This window comes from Pteropus alecto, unplaced genomic scaffold (genome assembly GCF_000325575.1).
Source record: "Pteropus alecto unplaced genomic scaffold, ASM32557v1 scaffold87, whole genome shotgun sequence".
Classification (NCBI taxonomy): domain Eukaryota; kingdom Metazoa; phylum Chordata; class Mammalia; order Chiroptera; family Pteropodidae; genus Pteropus; species Pteropus alecto.
The window spans coordinates 16,968,437-16,992,853 of record NW_006443225.1 but is presented as its reverse complement, the minus strand read 5'-3'; the positions used below and the strand labels follow the sequence as shown (position 1 = coordinate 16,992,853).

Below are 24,417 nucleotides of genomic sequence, written 5' to 3'. Positions count from 1 at the left end.
TCCCCCTGGAAAACACCTTATCACTTCGTAGCTCTCTGCGTTCACTCAGGACGCATGTTCTTAAGTTTATAGGATCTGAGGATCGTCTACGAGGTATGGACACGCTCCCCAGGGCGGGGAGAGGGGAACGCATACTTGTTTGTACACTCAGAAGATTCACCCTCCACACCTTTCTGAAGCTCACCTATGGGTGCCCTAGGTGGCCGTGGGCCCCGGATTGATGGTAACAGCAGCAGCGAAGAACAGTGATCGAGAACACAGCCTCCAGGCAGGCAAGTCTGGGCACATACCCCAACTCCTCGGTCATCTGTACAACCCTGGGTAAGATGCCTGACTCTACTGTGTCCCGTTTCCTAATCTGTACAATGGTGACGGTAACTGCAGGTCCCTCACTGGCCTCTTGTTAGGACTGAACGAGACAGGGGACGGAAAACGCTCCTGGGCACCTAGAATCGTAGTTATTATGTGGTGATTCAAAGTGCAGGAGCTTTATATACGGAGTATCAGCTGTTCGTGTGCACCTCTTACTCCACGTCAAGGGCTGCGTGTTCATCGAGTTTGCGCAGCCCAGGCCAGCTTTAAAAAGTGGCTTTAAATATACTATGGAGGCAAAACTCCTTAAAAAAGGTAAGACTTTTTGCGACAGCGTATTATTATGTGAACAAAGTTTGCAGAATCAACACACTTGCTTCAGAGTTTTAAACTCTTCGGTCATTATCCCTTTGTTCACGTGTTCACAAACCGCTCCACTGGCCACCACTAAACAAGTCCCCCCTCTTTACAAATAACGCAGACGGGCTTGTTTGGGGGATGGTTTTAATGCTGCCTGTCTGCCAAGGGGGAGACTGCTCAAGGTCTCCTTTGTCCTTCCTATTCCGAGATGAATTAGTTTTTCCAGAATCTTCTAACTCAATTATTCCAGGGGTAAATTACGTTTTATTAGCAAACAGAAAAACAAACACACACCACGTTCCCCTCTGCCACTTTGAAATATTTTCTCCCAGTTGGACAGAAGGATTTCTAGTTCTTTCTGACACACAGTACAAAGATGCACGTGCTTCACATCGCTTTATTATTTCGTAGACTTCAGTAAATTCTGCTCCCATTCTTCCCCTTTCGAGATTTATTAATACCAGCTTTTAGTCATCTGTAAAGCCATCCATGCTGGCTGCAAGCATTCTTGTTCCCCTGGACTGGAGCTTTTCAATCTGTTATATGTCTTTTGGGGTGAAAGGTTCACGTCTATAATATTTCTGTTTTGTTCATGCTGATGCAATAGAATTTTATAACATACAACAAAGAACTGGCATCTTAGCAACAGCATATGTAAAAGCATGTCGTGAGAAGAGGGTAAAGCCAGGACCACCGTAAGAGATGGAGTCCGAGAGGCCCCACCCACCAGTCATCTCTCCCACGGGGGCACTTCCCCAATTAATTGGAATAATATGTCACCTAAATTGAACAACAGAAATCATCCTTGCTCTCGGTAACCGTGAAAATTAGATATTCTGTCCAAAAAGTAAGTAAAAAGATTGTTAATTAAAAGATTTGCCGAAATCATTTCAGATCACAACTCCCCACTTTGCGGCATCTTGTCACTCCCTGCCAAACATGACCAAGATGTTATTAGCGCATGACCACCGTTTAAGCCTTCCTTAGTCTCTATCGATTTATTCACCGGATTTATTTAAGTTCTCCCCAAAAAACTGAGCCCCAAAGCACAAGGTGTGCACTGTCTTTCTCCTCTCGTCATCTTGACCTTGGCGATCATTACAGTTACAGTAACTCTGTGAGGCTGGGAACGTGGTAAAGAACAGAAAATGCCTCCCAAAACTCTTGTTATCTTTTTACCGTGATTGTATTGGTTCTACAAAAATGTTTACATAAAAGCAAATGTTTTCTCTAACCAAACGCTTTAAGGACCACTAGCAAAAGCAAATTCAGGAAAGCAGGGTGGATGTACCAGTGCTTTAGAGAGTTACACTATCTCCGACTTTGAACTAGTACCTAGGCAATGAGGTCATATTCGCCAGCACAATACTATTTGGAGGTTAAGTCCCCAGAATAACACTTTCTCTAATTTTTCTAAAACCTATGCACGTGGTGGGAAATCTTCTAATCGCCCAAACCAGAATCATTCATTTCAGCAATGAATCGAACTAGTTGTGAACCTGAATATTTAGAGTCAACATGGAGACACCTGGAGGTGTGAGGATAATGACTTCGTAATGACGGAGGGCACTGGTGGCCACTAATAACCCCTTTCAAACCTGGGACTTGGCGAGGGCCTCATTTTGATGGCCTAATAGTGTCGGGAGCAAAATCCAATGCAAATTATCAAAAAAAAAAACAAAAAAAAAACAAAAAAACAACAACAAAAAAACATGGCGAGGCCCACCTGCCTTGAGAACGCCTGCTCTTCCTTTCGTCTCTTGATTAACGTGGGGCTGACTTTCCAATTTCTGGATTAACTCTTACCTAGTTCTTTTTCACCCACTGGTTTCCTGCCTCTTGGCTATTTCTTAGCTCATTTTCATATCCCCGCCCCCCCGGGGGGAAAGAGAGAAAATTAAACTCAAACCTGTGGAATTTGCTCTAATGAAAGGGAAGGGAAGAGATGGGCAACCCCTGGCTGAAATGAGGTTTGGGGATTTTCACACTTGCCATGGTTCCAGCTCACCTAGAATAGCAAAGTCCTATTTTCCATGAAGTCATTTACCCTTCACCTCCTCAGGACGATCTGACTGCCACCGTGGGGGGAAAGCTATGACGCGAGCCAGAGCTTCTCATCAAGTTTCTTAAACCGGTCAACTGATATAAGATACATTGATAGAAACCTTGAGACGTATAGAAGATGCAAAATTTTGGAACAGAGCACACATCAAAATTACGATTGTACTTTGGTCAAGAAATACCAACTGCTTAGAAATTATTAAGCGGTGTGTTCGTATTGACTGCTTTTCCTGGTAGGAGTACCCCAGCCTAAGAGCCTAAAGGGTTAACGCTGCCGGGTGAGCCGAATTCATGAGCATAATCCTACACGAGTGAGGTGAGTTCCATCAGGTCCATTTCAGCGTATCAGAGATTACCGCAGGCTGGCTAATCCTACTGGGCCTCAGGGAGGGACGTTCTATTGTATTTGAGATCCTGGCCCGGGAAGAACAGAGGTTAAATGGGTACCTTGCTCTGTAATCGAATATCACAGGCACTACTTATCTATTCAATGAACAACTGACGTAGAAAATCAATTAGGAACCAAATAGCTTCTTAGGAATTTTTACTCAGGAAGAGGTAAGATTTTTTTTTCTTTTTTTTAATGAGTTTATTTGATATGTTTTAGAGTAGACGACTACGCATTCTGGAGCTTCCAAGGTTGCTTATCTGGTTTCTAAGCTATGTCTTGCCTCACACTCTAGAGCTTCTGTACTATTTATTTGCAAATCCAGGTGGCATTTGAGGAATTAATGATGCCACGCGTTAGCATAGTGGCATCAGGATCTAAAGAAAGGAAATGCCATGCACGGTAAGTCCACGTAAAATGCCTAGATCTGAAAAAAAATTCCGAACAATAATGCAAATCTGTATTGTTGTTTTCACTGAGATGATTTAAATCATTTACCTCTGCTGAAATGTATCCCTCCCACACGGCATCATTGGTGAAAATACGAGCAGGGGGAGAAAGAATAAAAAGCCAGCCACAGCCCTCCAGCGTCTTTGTTCCCAGCAGGAAGAGGCTTCTTTCAGTGGTCTGGAGATTAACTCCCTGGTCTCTCCACCCCCACCCTCCACCTGTCACTCTGAGTAGATGTCACAGTTCACGCACACAGACAAACAGGCTGACCTGGCCAGTCCGGCTGACCTGGCCAGTTCACCTGACCTTGGACAGGCTTAAGGTCAAATCTGGTTATTAATATTGGAGAGAGTCAAAACGTAATCTTCCAGACACCAGAGAACTGAGTGAGAAATTACGCAGTAGGCACTCCCTGTAGTAAGAAGCATCTTAGAAGCCAAGGGTTAAAATAATCACCTGGACCTGAGCAGGAGTTAAGATAATTTTTTTTTTTTTTTCTGTTCTGTGAATTCTATTGAGAGAAGTTTGCTCAGGGCCTTTATGTGCCCAGCTTATCTGTCCTTACACTTTCAATTATTTTTGGACTCTTTGCTTTATACAAGTTCTTATAAGGTAATCCATTTGCAGCTAAAGCAGATATAATTGGAAAAATATTGCCCTTTCAGAGTCATGGGAGATATTTTACAAATGGGATGAAATACTTTTAATACCCTTATTGTAGTTCAATGTGCATATCATTTTAACCCCAGGTTCTCATTCTCTATAATTGTTATAACTTTCTCTCAGAATATATCCATAATCTAGGCTGAAAAGGGGAAATATGAAACATCATTTAAATGCCTAGGCAAATACAAAATGTGCCACAGTAATAAATGCATGACTCTCTCAAACCACTGCTGGAATTAAAGAGGGAATTTAATCTGATATTCCTTCCAGAATTTATACAAACATTTCCATATTCTCCTGATAAGAGAGTGATGCGCCCTTCATGACAGTAGCAATATTAACAGTTTGGCCAAAATCTCTGCCACAGGAATATCAATACTCCCAGTAAAAATATCTTTTGAAAATCATCGTTAACTTTTGATTTAAGCACAGACCCAAAACAATACGACCGTAGAAAATGCACGTCTTCAAATCCTGGGAAGAGGTTTAGTCTACACCACAAATGTAAATTTTTAAAAAGCGGTAAAATCTTCTTCTTCGGGAAAAAAAAAAAGGAAATCCTCTTTCGATCTGTGTTGTCGGCTGATCACCGAATGATTTTTCTTTGAGAAAGTATCCAGCTTTCTGTGTCTTCATATACGTTCACTGCGTAATGCAGTAGGCCCGCAGGATCCCTGTGAAGGGACCCCGCTAAGGCTTCGGGCCACCGGCAGGGGGACTCTACGTGGTGTGTAGAGTTATGTCACAGTAAACTGCCCCCACTTCACCTCCTGGTATTTTATATCAATTGCTTCCTCAAGCAACACAAACCCACTAATGCTTTAATTTGTGACACTGCTAACTGGTATTAACAGATTATAACTATGAAATGTCCTTGCGTTTCTACTGGCACCGAAGGATGACATGCAGCATAGCGGAGCGAAACGCTTTAGGTCACACAAACATACAATCCTCCGCGGCGTCGTTTACTTAAGCACTAACCTCAAAAGGTTTACAGTACAATCTGTGTGCTCGCCGAATGTCCTCCTGTCCCACGTGACCAGGCCTGAGCCCGGGTGTCCTGCATCGCACTACATGGATCCACTGGCTCTACTCTGTCCCTTTCATCCTGTTTCATTTGGGTCTGTCATGGCACATAGGCTGCCCTGAGCGGCACTCAGACACAGTTTGGCACTGGCCTTTAAAAATGCAGCTTTGGGGGTGAGTATGTCATTGGTTATTGCAAGGTGATCTACAAAAGAGGTACTTCTGAAAGAAACTACAAAGATGTAGTTTTTGACTTGCAGGTGGCTGAATACGATAACTTTTCCAGAAGAGCGTGTTATGACAGCGTAGAGTGTCGCTCATGTAACTGGGTATCATATTTATTTGCTCTTTTTAGCACTGGTTTTCACTGCAGCTGCCAGTGCATCTGAATTAAATATTATATTTGAGAGAAAAGAAGAGAATGGGAGATCATCGAAAGAAAATTGTCAAATTACAGACCAAACTATACACAGTTCTCTTTCATAAACAGTATCGAGAGATATACACATCTCTTTACACACACACACACATGCACGTGCACACACACACATACAGACATTTATGTCCATATCTATGGAGACAGAGAGAGAGAGAGAGAATATGCTGTTGAAATAAAACTCTAAAAACAAACCTCAGGATCCGCCTTCCTAGAATAGCGAGAAAATGAAAAATTGCAGAATCATTACAGCAAGCTACAAATGAGCGTACAACCCGTCGGGCCTGTGGAAGGCAGCTCTCCTGAGACCTATAAGATTCCTGTTCAGAAAATAGACTACGTATCTGCTGCCTGGGGGGTGTCTGTGTACAAGGAGAGTGGATTTCTGCAACTATGAGGCAGAGCAGGACTCCAAGAATTTATCACAAAAGATATTCCCACACAATTCAATCCAGGGGCCTTAGATTTTTTTTTTTTTTTTTTAACCGACTTCTGGACTCAGAAAGTGGTTTCTTTCCTGGCCCGCCAGCCCCCTGGAAGGCCAGAGAACCAACAAAAGAACAGCTGGCTTGTACAGAAAGCTTTTCTTTATAAAGGTTCACCATTTTTCCTACTGAAACGGGATATCTTTTTTCATATCAAAAAATGTGAGATTCCTGTCTTTAGAGGCAAAACAATGAGTAAGACAGAGGACAATGCCTTCTGTGATTTCCTGGGACGGGGTTTGCAACATCCGCCGACCCAAGCGAAAGCCTCGTCTGTGGAGCGAGGTGACTCGCCGAAGACAGCTGGGGACACAGTGTCTCTCTCTGAACATGGGAGGGATGGCAGCGAACGCAGCTGGACTCAGCGCAAACCCCACATTCACCATCTCCTCATGGAGTCTCCAGACCTACAGTGACCTTCGAACTCTTCTAGTCCCGGGATCCCCAAGCCTCACGATGATCAGGAGCATCTATCCATTTATAAGGAGAGACTCCTGGATGCTCCCCCAGAGGCTGCGGCCTTGGAATCAGTAGGTCCCAAAGTTCCAACGGGAGGCCCAAGAGTCAGCTCCATCTCGTCCACCCTTCCGTGTTATCTTCTGTACAGATCGGTCAACGGGATGTGCAGCCGTTTCTACGATTCCTTTTCCCATAAACGTTTCATGACTCCCGAAAGTTGAAAAGTGCTTGCACTCTTCATTGAGATAAAATCTCAATGGTAAATGCCTTTTTCTACACAACAGCCGAAATCTAGTGAAGTCAATTCAGTTCGGCCCCTGGCTACTTTTCTAAATGCCTCAATAGAGGACCTCATTCAAATTCTTCACTTTCTTCCAAGATTAGAGAAAGAGGCCGATTTACACAAATACCTCCATACTAATGACTCAAATATGTGTTCCAGATTTTTCTTAAAAAAAAAAAAAAAAAAGGCTACTTACTAGTATTTGTTTACAATAGCAAATAACTGAGTGCTTTGCTTAATACGCGTTTAATGCTTGTCTCCTCCACCAAACTGAGCAAGGCCAAGGTCTGTCTGGTTGGATGTTACATCCTTATTCCCTAGCACAGGGCCTGACAGAGTGGGCTCTCGATAAATGAGTCACCGAAGTGATGAGTCAAATAAGTAAATAAAGCACAGTGGATTAAGAGATGTATTTCACGTATTTCCCTATATGTATGATTATTATCCTGCTTCCTGTTTACAAGGAAAATACATGAACATATATTTGCGGATTAGACAAAATGAATAGAAAACCAGCAACCTGAGATGTGTGTCACTACATGAGCAGTTTCAGACAAGATACTTGTTAAAGCTCAGAGTGAATTCAGCTTGGAGAACACCGAAGTGACTACATTTAGACTGGATCTCAAAGACCTTTAAGTTAATGCTCATTTTCTAATCATGACGGTAACTCAGAACCCATTTTACAGATGACAAAATTGTGGTATCGGCCTAAAGGCACGAGTGAAATTAATGCCAGACCCAGAAGCTTTAAACATTCATTTTTCAGCTGTGAGCTCTACTGACTACTACTCATTTGCAAATTCACACTTGGCAGACTTGAAAACTGGAATTTAAAAGTGTAATACACAGTTCCTTTCCTGTGGGCAAACTTCTAAGCAAGACTGGATACTGAAGTTAAAACATATACAAGGATACACAAATAGTTATTTTCTACGAGCTATATTTACCTAGTTTCAAGTTGATGAGGATAGCTACATTCCTCTTCAAAGCAAATTTCAATTGAAGGCCAATTGGAGAGATAAAGTTAAGAACAGCTTTTCAGAAATAACGAGCCCTAGACGTAACAGTGTAACCAAACGCACTTATAGAAATTATAAAGGAAAGTGTCTTTCCAACAATAAGAGAAGCAGAAACTATCTCTGTACGCAAAGCAATGCCAACAGAGTAGATGTGCTGACAAGACACAAAGAATATCTTCCAAATATAAGAAAAGCTTTCAGAAGCCTTTTTTAAGAAGCTTTTTGAGGGCCTTAATTGAGGTGTACAGAACTCAGCGGAGTGGTGTTTCTTCTCCATTTACTAATAAATTAACTAAGGCACAGAAATGCGTGCCAAAAACCACATGAAGAGTGAGAAAGTCCGCCGGACACTTTAAGATGGAAAATGTCTAACCCTTCTTGTAAACTTCCCTGAGTTACAGAGAGAAGTATAGGGAGATGGACACGCTTCATTCCTGAGACATCACCCACACCCTCCCAGCACACTCCACCCCCACATATTAATGATGGGAGGGCATCGAAATGGGATACCCGCCCTGTATTAAGTCCATCGGCGTTCAGAGACGTAAGTGCTGAACTAGGCAGCCAGCCTTTGAGTTTCGCTGTGTTTCAGATATGAGCAAGCAGCTCCAGAGAATCTTTTAGCATGAGATAATGTGGGAGCTTATCGCGTTGTCTTGCATAATTCCCCCTTAAAATTTTTTCATAACAAAACAGAAAGAAGAAATTACGCAACGTTATGTTCTAACAGTAGGACCCCTGGCAGCCCAATCCCTGACCTCACCCTACCCATGTCAACAGGCTTCATGAAGATGGGGAGATCTCTGGAAATTAAAAACTTCAAGGAACATATGATGGCTTGAATAAAATAGGATGATGTCTGAAATAGCTGTAGATAAAGCATTAAGACTACTTCACTAAGTGATTAATTTGATCGGATATTAGAAACAAGTGCATTTATGTTTTTACAAAACAGAAAAAATTCTCTCTGGTTAGCAAAAAAAAAGCACGAAGCAATAATATAACAGTTTATCCATATCATCGCCATTATGAAACCATGAAAACCACGCTTGCGAACATCACACAGGTGTGTGTGGGGGCGGGGAGGGAGGAGAGGGGGAGAACAGACTTAAATTACGCTGTGACTGTGCATCATTTTCAACAATGGGACAACATCTTTGTTGGTGTGGAAACAAATAACCACACTCTTTATCAAAGTACTGCAAATCACGGATCTAATTTTTCCCCAAATGCCACAGGGATAAATATTAACTTTTTAGATGACATAAAGAGTATATATTGCTAAAAAGTGTTATATGAAGCACTAAAAATGTCCCTACAAACTTCTGGAATTCAGGAAGCCTGTAAACAGGAACAATTCACAGGGGAAAATAAAGCCCAGATAAAAAATACTATATATTTTTTTCTGAAAACGGGTGAGCTTCTTGAGGACAGGAACTGCATCGTGCACCCTTTATGCCTGTCACATTCACCATCCGGGGGTCATTTTAATGAAAGACGACTAAGGAACACCTGTGTATGACGAGAACATCAACCTAACAGAATGGGTTTCAGGACATTTAAATTCTAAAACATACCGATTATTTATTTATTTATTTATTATTGATTATATTTTATTTATTCCTACAAATATGGAAAATTCAGTTCATGGACATTTTTCAAAAAATGTAGTGTGAACCAAATAGATGGTTCACATTCTGACATTAAAAAAAAAAAAAAAACCAGCTAAAAACTACATACTGTTATCAGTAGTTTTTCTATTTCACCATTCCTCACTACAACCTCCCAAAGTCTTTTAAATCTCTATCTCATCATTCCTTCTCCTCTTCCTCTCTCAGGGGACGTGTGTCCTCTCCAAGGTCAACTACTAATTTCGCTCTCATTTCCATCTGCTTCTGCCACGAACAAGGTCTCCTTTTCCAGGCATCTCTTCTCTGTGCGACACCTTCGCCGTGATAGTGTCCAGTGTAAGACTGTGGGTGCTGGAACCAGTCACTCTGAGTCCAAATCCCGACTCGGGCATCGCTTACCAGCTGGGTGATCTCGGATAAATTAAGCTTTTATTGCCTTAGTTTCCTCATCTTCGATATGGGCATAATAATAATATCTACCTAACAGGGTTGCTCTTAGAATTACATGTTAATATATTTAAAGAACTTAGAAGATTATCTGTCACCTAGTAAGTGCTTGTGATAAGGGTTAGTACAATGTATTTTCTCACCGAACTCACTGGCCAGAGGGAAGCAGAAGATTAATAAGGAGCATGATAAAAATTGGTAAAATTCTTTAAAAGAAGAGGGAGAAAGAGCTGACCAGTACAAAGTAAGAACTGACTGGCAGTAATGAGAATCCAGTTAATATTACTGAATGAAAAATTACATCCACGTCAAAACTTGTACACATATGTTCATAGCATCATTATTCATACTAGCCAAAAAGAAGCAGAAAAACTCAAAAGCCCATCAACCAACGAGGAGATAGATAAAATGTAGTTTACCCATTTGGTGGAAATCCCATAATAAAAAGGTATAAAGTACTGATACATGTGACAATATGAATGGAACTTGAAAACATTATGCCAAATGAAAGAAGCCAGTCACAAAGGACCACAAATGGTTCGATTCCATTTATATGAAATGTGCAGAACAGGCAAATCTCTACAGACAGACACAATTAGTGGTTGCCTGGGTTGAGATCAGTATGGGGGTGGGGAGGGGGCTAAACGGTACAGGATTTCTTTTTGGAGTGTTGAAAATGTTCTGAAACCAACTGTGATGGTGTTCGCATAATACCGTGAATATTCTAAAAAAGCATTTCACTGTATACTTAACATGGGCAAACCGCATGGTATATGAATTATATCTGTCGCAAATAAAAACAAAGCGACAAAGCGAAAGACAATGGTCTCTGCGTAGACTTTGTAGCAGATAACTTTAGTTCCTTCCGAGTCTAATGTAGAACTGGTTTCTTGCAACTTTTACTCACGTTTTCCCATACAACTTCATACTTAATTATCGAGATCGCGGCCTTATTCCATCATTTCCCCACTACCGATATCAGACAGTCGATCACTTTAAGAAGATACTTGTTCTGGTTACCTAGTTCCCTGAACTTCAAGGATACTTCTAAGTGTCTTGTGGTATCTGTTGTGACTTTAAGACAAAGAGAGGACTAGAGTACTAATCAGGTAGACATTAATTTGAGAAAACCTTTGCTTCTAAGGATACTTTTAAAAAGACTTAGTGCTCAATCATTGGTAAAAGAATACCCGCTCCAGCAGTGGGACCAGGCCCTGCCTTTTGTACAAGGAAAAACAGCTTAATGCGCTCCCACAATTAGTGAGGCCATTTACTTTTTGAAGAACCTATCATTTTTACCAAATCATATCCTGTTCCCTGAACCTTTGATTAGTCATGTGTACATACAGAACTGATTTCAGTGCATGCTGACGAGTCTTGCACAACATCATCAAAGGTTTATTATCTCTGGGACGGAGAACACTTACAGTGCGCAGGAAGAGATTTCTGTGATTTACTTTAAAGCAAAATAGTGGGCATTAATGATTAACTCATAATCTTCATCAATTTTTTAAAATAGGTCTTCATATTCTGTAGTCTCTCTCTCTCTCTCTCTCTCTCACACACACACACACACACACACACGCACACGATTTGCTCCAGGGTTTGAGCAAAATAAATATAAGTAGCTCTCCCTAGATTTGTACTGAAAACATCACTGGAGTACTAGCATTTTGCCTCTTCAATCACCTAACACGTGATACCTGAATAAATCCACATCCTTCTACATCCATTGACAAAGAATTAAATCGTTCACTTTTTGGAAAAGTGTTAACATACATATAATAAAAAAAAGAACACCAATCTCGATGTACTTCTGTATCAATGGTTTTCCAATAAGTTATCAAGGCAATTAGAGAGGTAGCCATGGTTCTAAAAAAGTGATAAAATCACCTAGCACATGCTACAGGAACTTATAAGTGAATACTATACCCGATGGTCTTTTTTCAAACATGTATCTAAATAAACGTTGGCAAAATTAAGTAATTAGGAAGACAGTTTTGCATTTATGACTTAAAGATGCTACTTCTATCCCTGTGTTAAGAACGAATGCTCTAAAAACTAAACGATACTTCACAAAGCCAGTCTTAGTTTTTCTAATATTTAAGAAATTAAGAGCCAAAGATGGTATTTCTATGGGGGGAGCGGGGGGTGGGGAAGGTTATTTATGAATTTCCCTGGGATCCATTTTTAAGGAATTTGATTATGAGACTGAGGACTATTTTCACCAGTGACGCTCATCATGGAAAAACTAGGTACGACTGTTCCATCCAAATGTGTTTTTTTAATTGCTTAATCTGCTAATAAAAATTATAATACATTAAAAAACGACACACCAGAACTTGCTTTTAGCCCAATTATTTCTCAAAAGACATTACAGGGACTCTGTAAAAAAAAAGTAGTGATGGTGTCACATAGTAAATAGGAGTTTTCTCCCTTCCAGAGTGTCGTGCAATACCGACTCACCCAAAAAACAACCCAATATAATTGGTATAAAAACTGGGACTCATTCGCCCACCCCTCAGGTCTGATGTCACCTACTGTCACTCCATGATAAGTGCCGAATACACGTTGAGTGTAAAGCAGCGGCCTTGTAAACTGACTCTTCCGGAGGTGATGGCAAGTCGACGTGCTACTTGATCACCCACAATTGAACAATGAATGATTTTAGGGCCTCAGGACACATGCCAAGGTTGCTCTCAGGCCTGCCAAATGAATAGTTAGAAAGACTGAAAGTCTTTGCAGAATACTGCCCATGGTAATCATCGCAATGTCCTCACATGCTTTCTCCAGCTATAGGAATCGGAAGTGTCTCTGCTGCTGACAATTCTGCCCTTTCGAAACTCAGACTATTCTTACTTCCCAGGAAAAGAACTCTTCGTTCACAAATGTGGTCCACGGCAGCAATGGCAATGGCGGTCAGCCTCGCAGGATCGGGTGGCCAGATTCCGGAAGGCAAGATTTCCCCAAGCATCTCGCCGTTAAGTCAATGTAAACAATTCTAACAAGATTTGGGGCTTTCCACTGGAATCATTAGCAACGTTTCGAGGAGGAGAGAGAGGAAGGGCATGCATTAGAAACATATGGTGGAGAGAAAATTCCTGGAACCTTGTAACTCAAAGGTAGGATGAAAAAGTAAAAATAAGGATGATAATAATATTCAGAACAAGATCGTGTTATAAAATTCTATAGTAAGTAGCAAGCGAACGGCTCTTGCCCCAGCGGTTAAAAAGATGCTGGGCAGACAGTAGACTGCGCTTCGTCTGCTCCTGTGTAGTAAGTTAAATGCTTAGGGAGGCGCATCTTGCTTTCAGGTCAGTGGGGTACCACTTAGTACATTACTGCTGGAGTACCCCGGTGACCTGAATGGATTAATGCAGCTTCCGAAGGTGCTTAACTTGCAAGCACCGAGAGCTCAGGCGCTAGAAGTGATAAATATTCTATTAGTCCTTTCTATTTAATAAACCAAACACCCAAAAATGCCAGTAAGAGGAAGTTTCTTTCAAGTGAAAGAATTCTGCTGTGACAGGAAATATGGATTTTAACCAGCAGTTCCTCCTTCCAGCTTGTAGGTGACCCAACGGGTCTGAGTCCATCATTGCAGTTGAGTGCAGTCATGTGTGCAAGCCCTTCGGGCCGGCTCTTAGGTCACTGGCATCTGCAATGTGTTTAAGGGAATCCGTTCCCTGGAAGGAACAGAAGCAGGCTCCAGAACGATTACTCCCCGGACACAATTGTTAGGTGTGCCTCTGAGGCTTCCGGTCCTGCTCTTCCTTTCCCTCTGCCTGGTCTTTCTATTCTCAAATACAAGAAAAAGTCTCCTCATTAGCAAAGCCTCCGAGTGTCGGCTGGGGCATGGGTTGGGAACGCCAGCACAGGCTCTTACTGTCTGGGAGGTTTTGAGCAAGGCATTTGGCCCTGAAGCTCAGTTTCCTCACACGTTAAAATGGGAATAACACATAACTGTCATGAAGGGTAAATGAGAGCGTGCACGGGAAAAGTTGAACTTATTATGATTGTTGTCACTACGTGTTCTCTCTTCAAAAAAAAAATTGTGCCATTTTAAAAGGTGATAAATGGATGTCAACTATCAATATGCCTTCACTGTTCACAGACTATCTGGCATCAGAAGAAGGGATATTTTTGGTAAGATTGTTGCCAATAGGTCATAAATCATATATAGACAGTCAGTTGCCAACTCTAGCTATAAATGAGGCGCTCATGGACACAAGACACACAATCGCAGCCTAAAAATCAGTATTTTAAAACTTTAAAATCTTGCCTTCCAAACTAGAGTTAAGTGATACAGTCAGACCTATCAAGAGCTCATTTCTCACCATCCTCAGCTCTGTATTCCACCAACTTTATCAGCAGATATCCAGGGACAAAGAATTCTTCAGCTCTAACCATCCTCTACAACACTCTTTAGAATTGCTTCATGGGGAAATGTAACCTTAACGTTTATTCCTTAAGCGACGAAGAGAAAGAAATGTACATTCTATGCTACCTAATATTTGCAATGAAAGAAAGACGTTAGGAAAATCTGAATCAATAAAGTACTGAGAGTATGGTCTCAATACACTTATGTACTTATATATACATATTTAATATATGTAAGTATTATATGCAAGGTTACAAAAGTACTTTTCCTTAAAATAAGAAAACTAAAACATTAATAAAAGACTGTAAAACCAAATAAAATAAAATGTAGTCACAATTGTTATTATCTGTGATAATACCAGAACTGGTCACTATAATAATAGTTCTTAAAGCAGAATTCTCACTGACAGTATTACAAACTGAACTTACGAAGATTCTCCAAGCGTCAAACTAAATTAGGCCCCTGATTCTATAAGGGGGTTGACTGAAGTTGTCATCTAACGCATTTTGCATCCTTAAGTGGTTTTCTTCATTTTTCTCGGCAATCCATCAGGAGCATCATCCTCATGGATGAACAACGACATACGTGTTGGAACTAACGGAAAAGCTCTACTGGTCTCAGCCTGGGGCGGAGCGAGGCAGGGCTGGCATGTGCATAATGACCACGGCTCATATTCCCAGAATAACGCCTGTCTGAGACTGATCAATGAGTCTTGCCTGGCGAGAGAGCAGTGAGAGTGAGCCGAGATATACGGTGACAACGTCCCACATCTCCTGGTGACCCAAGAGAACAGTCACACGCGGTCCTTCGACCAACCAACCGTGACTGAAAAAAAAGAGCATGGAAGTTTTTGATGGCTGGTCTATGGCTTCGACCGTTAATTTTATTCATGTCCCTGCCACATCGGGAGAACAGAATGAGTTAGGAAGTGTCATCTAAGATAGTTTATACCCTACCACATGAATGGGACACGACCTCCATGCGCAGTGACATGTTAAAACCTGGCACATAGTAAGTGCTCAATAAATGTTTCTGCACTTATGAGAAGCCAAACTTGAGATAACATTGGCGGATTCTGCACACAGAAATTTTGCCCTTGGGCCTATAACCACTCACTACGCTCCTAGGTCACAGAATCTGTGAAGACGTGTCCACGTGGGTTACAGGGGGCTACACCAGCACTATCCTTCTCCTGTTGAATAAATCACATGGTCATAAGCCTTCGTGCAGTATACTGATAATTTGGGGAAAACTGCCTTTTAAGGCTCAAATTATCTGAATAATGAACAAATCTCCACGTCTAATTGAACTCAGCCCGAGCACAGGCTCAGACGCAAAGCAGACTTGCTGAGGCACTTCCAGCGGAGCTCGGGGAGGCCAGATGTTCTGGAAGCAGAGCCGCGGTCATTATGCACATGCCAGCCCCGCCTCGCTCCGCCCCAGGCTGAGACCCTTGCGGCGGCGCCAGGAGGCCTGGTTAACACATGGCCCCGGCTGCGTCCCCGCCTGGCATCCCTGGGCCCATCCGAACATTTCAGCGATTTTCAACAAGCTCCACTGACAGGGACGACGAAAACTGAAGCCAAAGAAACACGTGGGGACGCACGTGAATTAGGGGACAGCACCCTCGTCTGTCTTAACCTAAGTGACCTCAGGGTGGGTGACACACGAGCCACTTGCCACTTTTGGTGAAACCATACCGACAGTTCACGTGTGGTCGAATGACGTAACGCAAATCACAAAGCATGAGAGGACCTGGTCCTGGAGGGAAGGGAGGAGGAGTGTCACACTTCTTACTGCGTTTCGGAGGTAGGAGGTGGTATGATGCAGTTCACACTTCTTACTGCGTTTCGGAGGTAGGAGGTGGCATGATGCAGTGTGCGTGTGTGTGTGTGCGCGCGCACGCGCACGCGTGCACGCGTGTGTGTGTGTGCGTGTGCGTGTGTGTGTGCGCACGCGCGCACACGCCTGTGTGTGTTTGAAAGGACATAAAGGAAGGAAGCCTATAGGGTGGGGCACTGCCCTGCCTGACCCCCACCTGACACCACCCCTGTATCCCCCACACCTAGAGAGACGTCCAGGGGAGGCGGCTCCTTTAAGATACAGTGCACCCTGGGAAAGGCCTGAGAGTCACTTACACCTCTAAATGCACACTCAGCTTTCATGAAAAGGCTGCTTTCCCTTTAATTAAAGGAATGCTAGTTTCCTTTGGGGAATCAGATGTGTAATCCTGCAGCAGGGAGTACGCGCGAAGGAAGGTCTCGCTGAGATAAAATAGTCAGAGCTTCAGAAAAAGAGAGGAGTGTAATACTGCGTGCCTGACGTGTAGGCCGACGGTCGCGCGCGTCAACGAAAGACGTCGAAAATAAAACAGGAGGGTTGCAGTGACAAGCTTTCTTCTCTTTAAATGTTGTCTGGGTTTGTTAACAACTTCACACACTAAATATCACTTTATCCTTCCTGACATGGATGTGATAAGTTGCTAACGCCTGATTTAAAGCGATCTTTTTAGGAATTGCTATGTATCTATATATCTACATCTACAGCTATACGGACATAGAATTATGTCTGGACAGACAGAGATTTCGGGCCATTTTTTTCCTAGTGGAATACAAAGAGGGGCCTCGGCTCATCACGCAATACGCTTCTGCCCTGTGAATCAGTGAGAAAGTCCACACTTGTGCTGGAGTCGCTGTGAGGACACGTGGCTGTGCTTCAGCAAATGTCAAGCTTAAAAACAGAAGTAGACGTAGTAGACAGGGCTGGCCAATTACACTGCGATGTGAAAATGCCAGGGATCTATTAGTTGCTATTAGCTAACCAGCGCCTCTCTATTTGATCCGTGGTTTTTATTCCTTATAAGTATTACGCAAGCATATACTTTTCTACTAGAGAAACTGTGTTTTCGACCTCTGCCTTGTCTTTTCATATGAGAGTACAATAGAATAATTTGAATGATGATGACTTTTTTAAATAAATCCTGCAACCGGAATTGAATTTCACACTGTATTTCAACCTTGAAAAGAACATAAATCTGAAACCAATACCAAAGGTGCATGATTTTCCATATTCAGGTTAATGTTTAACAACGGAAAAGAAGAACTTTTGTTTATCTCTGAAAACAGCTTTCTCCATCCAAACAAATGACTAGAATAAGACGGAGGAAAACCCGTTTTGGTTTCTGAGATACACACGCATATTCCAATTTCCTTCTGCACAATGACTTTTATGCAAATGTGTGCCACACAATCTCCTGACCTCTTTTACCAACACACAGGATGACGACAGTTCCATAATTGAAATGGCACGTATCTGGTATATTTGATTTTAAATTGCAAAGTTGGACTCGGGCCTATTGAAATGAAAATCCTTGTGATTCTTTGTTAATTCCAAACTGATGGGGTTATTATATTATTTCCTATTAGTAAAAAACAAACAAACAAACAAAAAAACCCAAAAAACAAAAAATGTAAATGAAGATAATTATTCCATTTTTTTATTTCCTCGCCACATACTTTTCCCAACCTGGCTCCTTCAAGTCTCTCGTGTGACCCTCCCCCACACCCTGATTTTAGTTCTTAACCTGGATTCTTTCATCCATAACACGGATAATGAGAAAACTCCAGGAGTGTTCCTTGGGGGAATGTTACACTCAAAGTTACCTAGGACTAAACCCCACATGTGTTCCTTTGCTCACCGTGGAGACAAGAGATTCACTGACTGTTCTCAACTCCTCTGAAATACAAATATGAAAACAGCGTTGTGGAATTCAGAGAGACTATCCAGCTTCGTTACTAGAAGATGTGGGAGGAAAACGAGCTAGGCTCGTTACGCTTTTGACTTTGAACCAGCAAAGTTGCGAACACATAATAGTCTAAGAGGAGGGGACACGCAGGTGCAGAAAGACTGTCTGCGTGCCCCGCACAGGGTGGTGGTCAACCAATCAGCTGGCCAGGAAAGTCTTGGCCACTCCAAGCCAAGAATACGCCAAACTGTAAATCGGAAAGGTCGTCCAAGTCTTATTTGTTCTTTCTCAGTTTGAATGTCTAGTGCTAAGTGGTTTTGATTATATCTTTTTACTGGACTCTTTAGAAAAAGTTTGGGATCATTTAGGGGGTAGACCAAATTGCTATGCATTTTTTTGTAATGAGGGTTGGAAGTAAGGGGGGTTTCTTTCAAACGTTTCCAGTTTGTTCATTAGTCCATTATTCATCCTACAAATATTTATTGAGGCCTCATTATGTGAATATGACAAAAAATTGTAGGGATGCAAAGGCATGAAATTAGAAGGATATAAGCAAATCTAATAAAGCGGTTAGCTGAGAAACACTGATTCTGCATTAGATATAGATATGGTTATAGATCTGGTATGGATATGGATGTAGATATGGATACACACACACACTTCACCTTGCCACACTGATTGTAGCTATCTATGCATTTAGTGTCAACCTCACTTTAAATACACTCCCATACATACATTAAAAGAGAAGATTAAGGGCAGGCTGCAATTTCATTTTATTGTTTTAATTTCCTAGAGCAATTTTACTTCATCATGAACATTTCTGGGGGAAAATCAAAATTTAATAGTGCTTAGCGCTTCAGAGGATTTTGCTTGAAGAAATGAGTAAGATTTTCTTAACAGAATTCCTTTTTCGAAAAAAAATTCTAAGGAAAAAAAAAATACTGCCAAAAAAATGAATACGGCTTTGCTTGTTTCTGCAGTCGTCATTAGCAGTAGACATAAAGGTATTCTTTTTTTTTTTTTTTTGAGTCCATATGGAAAGATCATCAACGTATTCTGCCTCTGGGTTCTTTGCCAAAATACCACAACCCACAACCCTTCTACCTTAAACATAAAAGGAAAGGTGTTGTTCTGGTCGAATAAAGAAATAATTTTTACTAGCATACGTCTAATGTTAAAGCTGCCTAAATCCTGCCAAATACATTAAAACAACATCTGTAAAACAGATTTTCATTAAATTGATCAGTTTAAAGTTAAGCAGCTAGGCAGAAGATGCTTTTAAGCTCACCCTTAACCTTTAACCTTTAACCTCCTGCAACTGTAATGAGGACGCACGTTTCTTTTAGGTAATACTGCAGGAGGTAGGGCAGGGTCTATTCAAATCGAGGTGACGCATCACCACGTTTAAAGTGCTGTGAATTAAGATGCTGTCAATAACGAGGAAAGCTAATTTCTCAAAGCTCTGCCTTTGATTTATAACTGCTGCTTGTCACTTTCCCCTCAAATCTGACTAGTTCTCGGTGCAAAATGATGTGAATTAAACTCTTAATGAAAATGAATTTTATATAGGAGATTACTGTCTAGTCATTAACTCAGAAACTATTTTAAGTCTAATTTTAATATCTGAGCCATATTACAAACCATCCTTTTTTTCCAGGCACTAGCCAATTTGTTAGGTTCTCATTTAAAAGCAATTAATGTTACTTATGAAGCAATTTTATTTTGCCGACACAAGCCAACCAAGCTTGCTAATATCCTCATTACTTCACTGGAAAATCCTCTCTATCTGACTCACACCGTTTCTGCACCTCAGTATACAAATGGCATCCTCAACACTTTGCTACTCTGGAGCACTTTTCCCGTGAGTACTAGAAAAATGGAATGCTCCTCGAAAGATAATGCAAAATAATACGGCGCGATTGCCCAGTGCCAGGTGGCAACAGCTCAACTATGTCTCTCTCCAACCTTCTTCGAATTCGAGGTGAGCTTGTTCAAAGTGTGCTTTTGTTTGTTTGCTGATCATTTTTAGACACCATACTATGAGGCCACTTGGGTATTTAAGAGGTAAGCAAATGAAGAAGAGAAAATTTTTCCATGACATCACATTTTTAAGGTAAGAGCACATGTATATCCTTTGGTTCTGGGATCTAAAGCTCTCTCTGCTTTAAAGTCCTCTTTATAAATAAGCTTCATCTCACTTGGATGTCATACATTCAACAGCCATATCCAGCTCTCTCTCTGAACAGGAACTTGAGAGTAGCTCTGGCACCTGGCAAACTGCTCTGTAGACAGTGAGGACGGTCAATCCATACCCCTGGGATGAATGGATAAACTTAACTCACACAGAGACACACACATTTAAATGATCACTAAACGATTAGATTAAATAACCTTTCCCGAGAAAATAAACAGCGACACTCTACCTTCCTTTAGCTTCCCACGTGAGATTAATAAAATAGAAAAATTTGTACATTTATATCTTCTATTCGCAACGTGTTAATTTAAAGCGTTAGAGATGCTGCATGAATATAAACAGTTCATGAATATTCTACATAGCTCCCAGGGTCGAGATCTATTATTTATACAAACTTAATGTTTGTTTGTTTTTTTCTCCTAGGTACTCTAAAAGGTTTAATAGGTCAGGTATCAACAGAAAAAAAAAAAGTTGACAACTGAACAGTTGTCAACAGTTGCTATCAAACCTACGAATTAGAATACGATTAATTTGTTATATTATATTTTCAATACCATCAACCTAGAAGCTTTCCATCTTACATTGGGGCTAGAACACCCCTAAAACAGTGTGTGACCCAAATCTAATGCTTCTCATTGATCCCCAGAGGGCCGATATCACAGAAACAATGTTACAAATTCTCATACCACTTCTTTAAGTTTTTACGCTCAGCGTATCAATCTAGAACTTGAACTTCAAGAAACAACCTAAACAAATAGTGCCAGGCCAACTCAAATAAATACTCCTTGCACATGCTCTAGGTAGCCACGATCTGCCCTTCTCGTCACCTTTATAGTTTGAAATAGTATTAGAAAAGCCATAGATAGGTATTATAATCACCAGCTGACTCCTGATAGTATAGTTATCACTGATTTCTAGTATAAATCAATAGATAACACTTGCAAAATGGATTTTGTAATCATATTTAGAGCTTGTTACAATGACTAATGGTTTGCAATATTTTCTGAATTTTAATGTCCTCTACACAAAAGAAATTTTTAATAAGTTACCAAGTTATTCATCATAGAAATGAATCTATTACATGTGTACATGAACCAAGACAATCAAGCCAATCCAGTAAACAAACTGCAGAAAATAGATTAACCAGTAATTAGAGTTTAGAAAAAAGTCAAGACAAGTTGTGTAATAAACGGTGTTCGTCACTTGCAGGTATTCATCATATCTGCCTAGTTTTTTTTTTCAGCAAAGATAAAAGTACATCTGCCATTCAAGAAACATGTTTATCTGTGCCACACCCGTGGGGGTGGGAGTGGGGGATAAAAACATCACTAGCTGGGAAAACTCATGCAAAATAACAACAGAGTTAAGACTTTCAGCTGATATTAATGGAGGGTATGTTTACTCCATACTACTAGGAACTTAAAAAAAGAAGCAGAAACACACCTATCTGTTTGCATGGTCCTTGTCTGGCACCCAACAAAAGATGACACATTCACCAGGTAGACTGTTTTTGTCCTTTGCTCCTTGTAACCATTAACACTTCCCCACCAAAAGCGACACTACGTTTTTTTCTTTCATCAGTCAAAAACAGAGGTTAGAAAGTATTATTCTGTATACGAAAATACTCAGAAAAGTTATTTCACTTTGAGGCAACCAGTAAAGCAATCGGCGCCACTGAGCGAGGTGTAAAAGGGCCACATGGCGGATCTTTCCAATAAATTCTCTAATTCTCTACATTTCGACATACGTTCAGCAACATCAAGCAGAGACCGTGTACCTCACCCTTCTATTTTCTCTCTCTCTCTCTCTCTTTTTTTTTTTTCTTAACTTGCAGATCTGCGCTCCAAGCTCTGAAGCAGTTAATTCCCTTCTCTGCTCTGTGCCAAGGGGAATGATGTCCCTGCTTACCTTGTAGAGCTTCAGGGCCGCCTCGTGCCTGTGATTGGTGGTGTGCAGGCGTAACTTATCCACACTGTTGGTGTAGTAGTCACAGGCGTTACACTTCAGGTGGACGGGGTTGCCAATGGCGATACACTTGAGCCTCCACTCGTTGCTTTTGCCCCCTTCTTTTATGTGGGCCACCAGCTGATATTTCTGCATGTGTTTATCGGTCTTGCAGTGGAGCTGGAAGTTGGCTTTGAGCTGAGTGTTGTAGTTACAGAGCTTGCACTGGTAGATATCTCCAATTACAGCCCTCCACTCCTCCTCAGGGAGGGAGCGCTCGCCACTCACGTGCACACTTAGGGCCTCCAGGCTGTCAGAGGTGAATTTGTTGCAAACGGCACACTGGAAGAGCTTCAGCGCTGGGTCACTGATATAAGGTGACAGCTCTCCTGCAGTAAGGAGGGACAGGTCATCACCCATTAGCTGACCACTGGCAAGCCGGATTTCAGGCGGTAGCTCATTATTTACTACAGGAAGAAAAAAAATTAAAAGGAAAAAAATAGAGACTGGAAAACACAGCACGCACAAAGGAATCTGCAACATCAAGTCTTGACCGGGAAAGCGCTTTCTCTAGAGCTTAAACTATAAAAAGCTGTAATAGGATTGACTCGGGATCAATTACAATCATCCCTTTCAACTTCTAAATTCCCTCATCAGATAGCTTTAATTACTCCTACCGGGCATGACGTCATTCTGAAATTTGTATTTTCGAAGGGCAAGAGAGCTGATCGATACGGTAAGAAAACAGTCACGTGCCTGCGATTTCGGAGCCCAGATAAACTTACCGGGGCACTAATTGTTATTTCACAATCCGTCTTCGGGCTTGATGAGATTTGGCCAGTACCTGATACGTGCCTGTAACGTACTGCCAAATACCTGGGATCAGGTAACGGTGAGGCTGTTAGCAGCTTAATCACCTCCAATCGCGGACGTTAAAATAGTTTTCAAAACTACTTAATTAAAAATAATGGTCTACCCTTTAGTAGCTCAAGTCTGATGTTTTCGGGAACGACTGCCAGAATCGGAGCTGCAAACCTCGCAAGGTAGAGCTAATGATCGGAGGCGACCCCAGCACATTAGCACCTGTTAATCAGTCTGCCCACAGAAGACAAAGTTGGCTCACTCCTCACTGCCCCGGAAGCTTAACTCCTTCCCCTACGACGACGTTAACTCAGGTCTGAGGCAAAGCCCAAGCGGTTTGCTTATCTGGCTTAAAAGCAAAGCCCCTTCCAGTAAACTGTCCCCACTGTGCTGGCACTCAGCACTTCATCCGGGGGCATCACGCCAGACCGAACACGTGAGGAGAAACCAACAAGAGTAGAAAGGCCGGGATACTAACCAAGACCCGGAGCCAGGGCGGCGGCCGTCGCGGGGTCCAGCTGGAAGGGGTTGATCATCAGCTGCGCGTCCGCGGGGTTTTCCAGCTTCATCCCGGTCAGGCCTATGTTCTGGGCCAGGTAGTACTGGTAGAGCTCGGCCTCGGCCGGGGCCAGGCCCAGGTGCAGGTTGTGCTGGATCTGCTTCATATTCTGCTGCAAAAGCATCATATTGTGCATGTGCTTCTCGCTGGTCATGTGAATCCGGAGGTTCCTCGCGACGTTGGTCTCGTAATCACAAACCTCACACCGCCAGGTGGGCTTCTGCTTGGGTTTGGACGGGGAGGGCGTCCCGCAGCCGCCGAGGCTGGCGTTGGGGGCGGGGGCCGAGTGGCCGAACACCTGCTCGCCGTTGCCGTTTTGGAGATTCTGGACGTTGTTCAGGTGCTTGTCGGACTGCATGTGGATGCTGAGATTGCCTTTGGTCGTGGTCGAGTAGTTACAAACCTCGCAGCGGAAGGGTTTATAGCCGCACGTGTAGCTCTCGCCGCGGGCGAGCCTGGGGTGAGGCTGCCCCGTCTTACAGTAAACGCAGGAGCCGCCGGGCTCGGGGTGCTTCTCCTTCATGTGGGCCTCCAGGGTCTGCTGGTACTTGTAGTGCCAGTTACACTTGGGGCACTTGAGGGTCTTGCACGAGTTCCTCGAGTGCATCATGGTCATGTGACCGCCCAGAGACCTCGAGGACCCCAAGACCGTGTCGCACTTGGGACACTCGACGCCGCTGCCGGGCGAGGCGTCGCCGCCGGGCCCC

The 24,417-nt window shown here is 42.3% G+C and overlaps 1 protein-coding gene across 1 annotated transcript in view; it reads right to left on the bottom strand.

Moving 5' to 3' along the window:
• Positions 1–24,417, bottom strand: part of ZFHX4 (zinc finger homeobox 4) — a 170,894-nt gene that overhangs the window by 121,737 nt on the left and 24,740 nt on the right. The window contains exons 3-4 of the mRNA XM_025041118.1: positions 23,630–24,414; positions 22,255–22,757 (exon numbers count right to left, since the gene is read on the bottom strand). Coding sequence (XP_024896886.1) covers positions 22,255–22,757; positions 23,630–24,414 — 1,288 coding nt within the window. The remainder of the gene's footprint in view (positions 1–22,254; positions 22,758–23,629; positions 24,415–24,417) is intronic.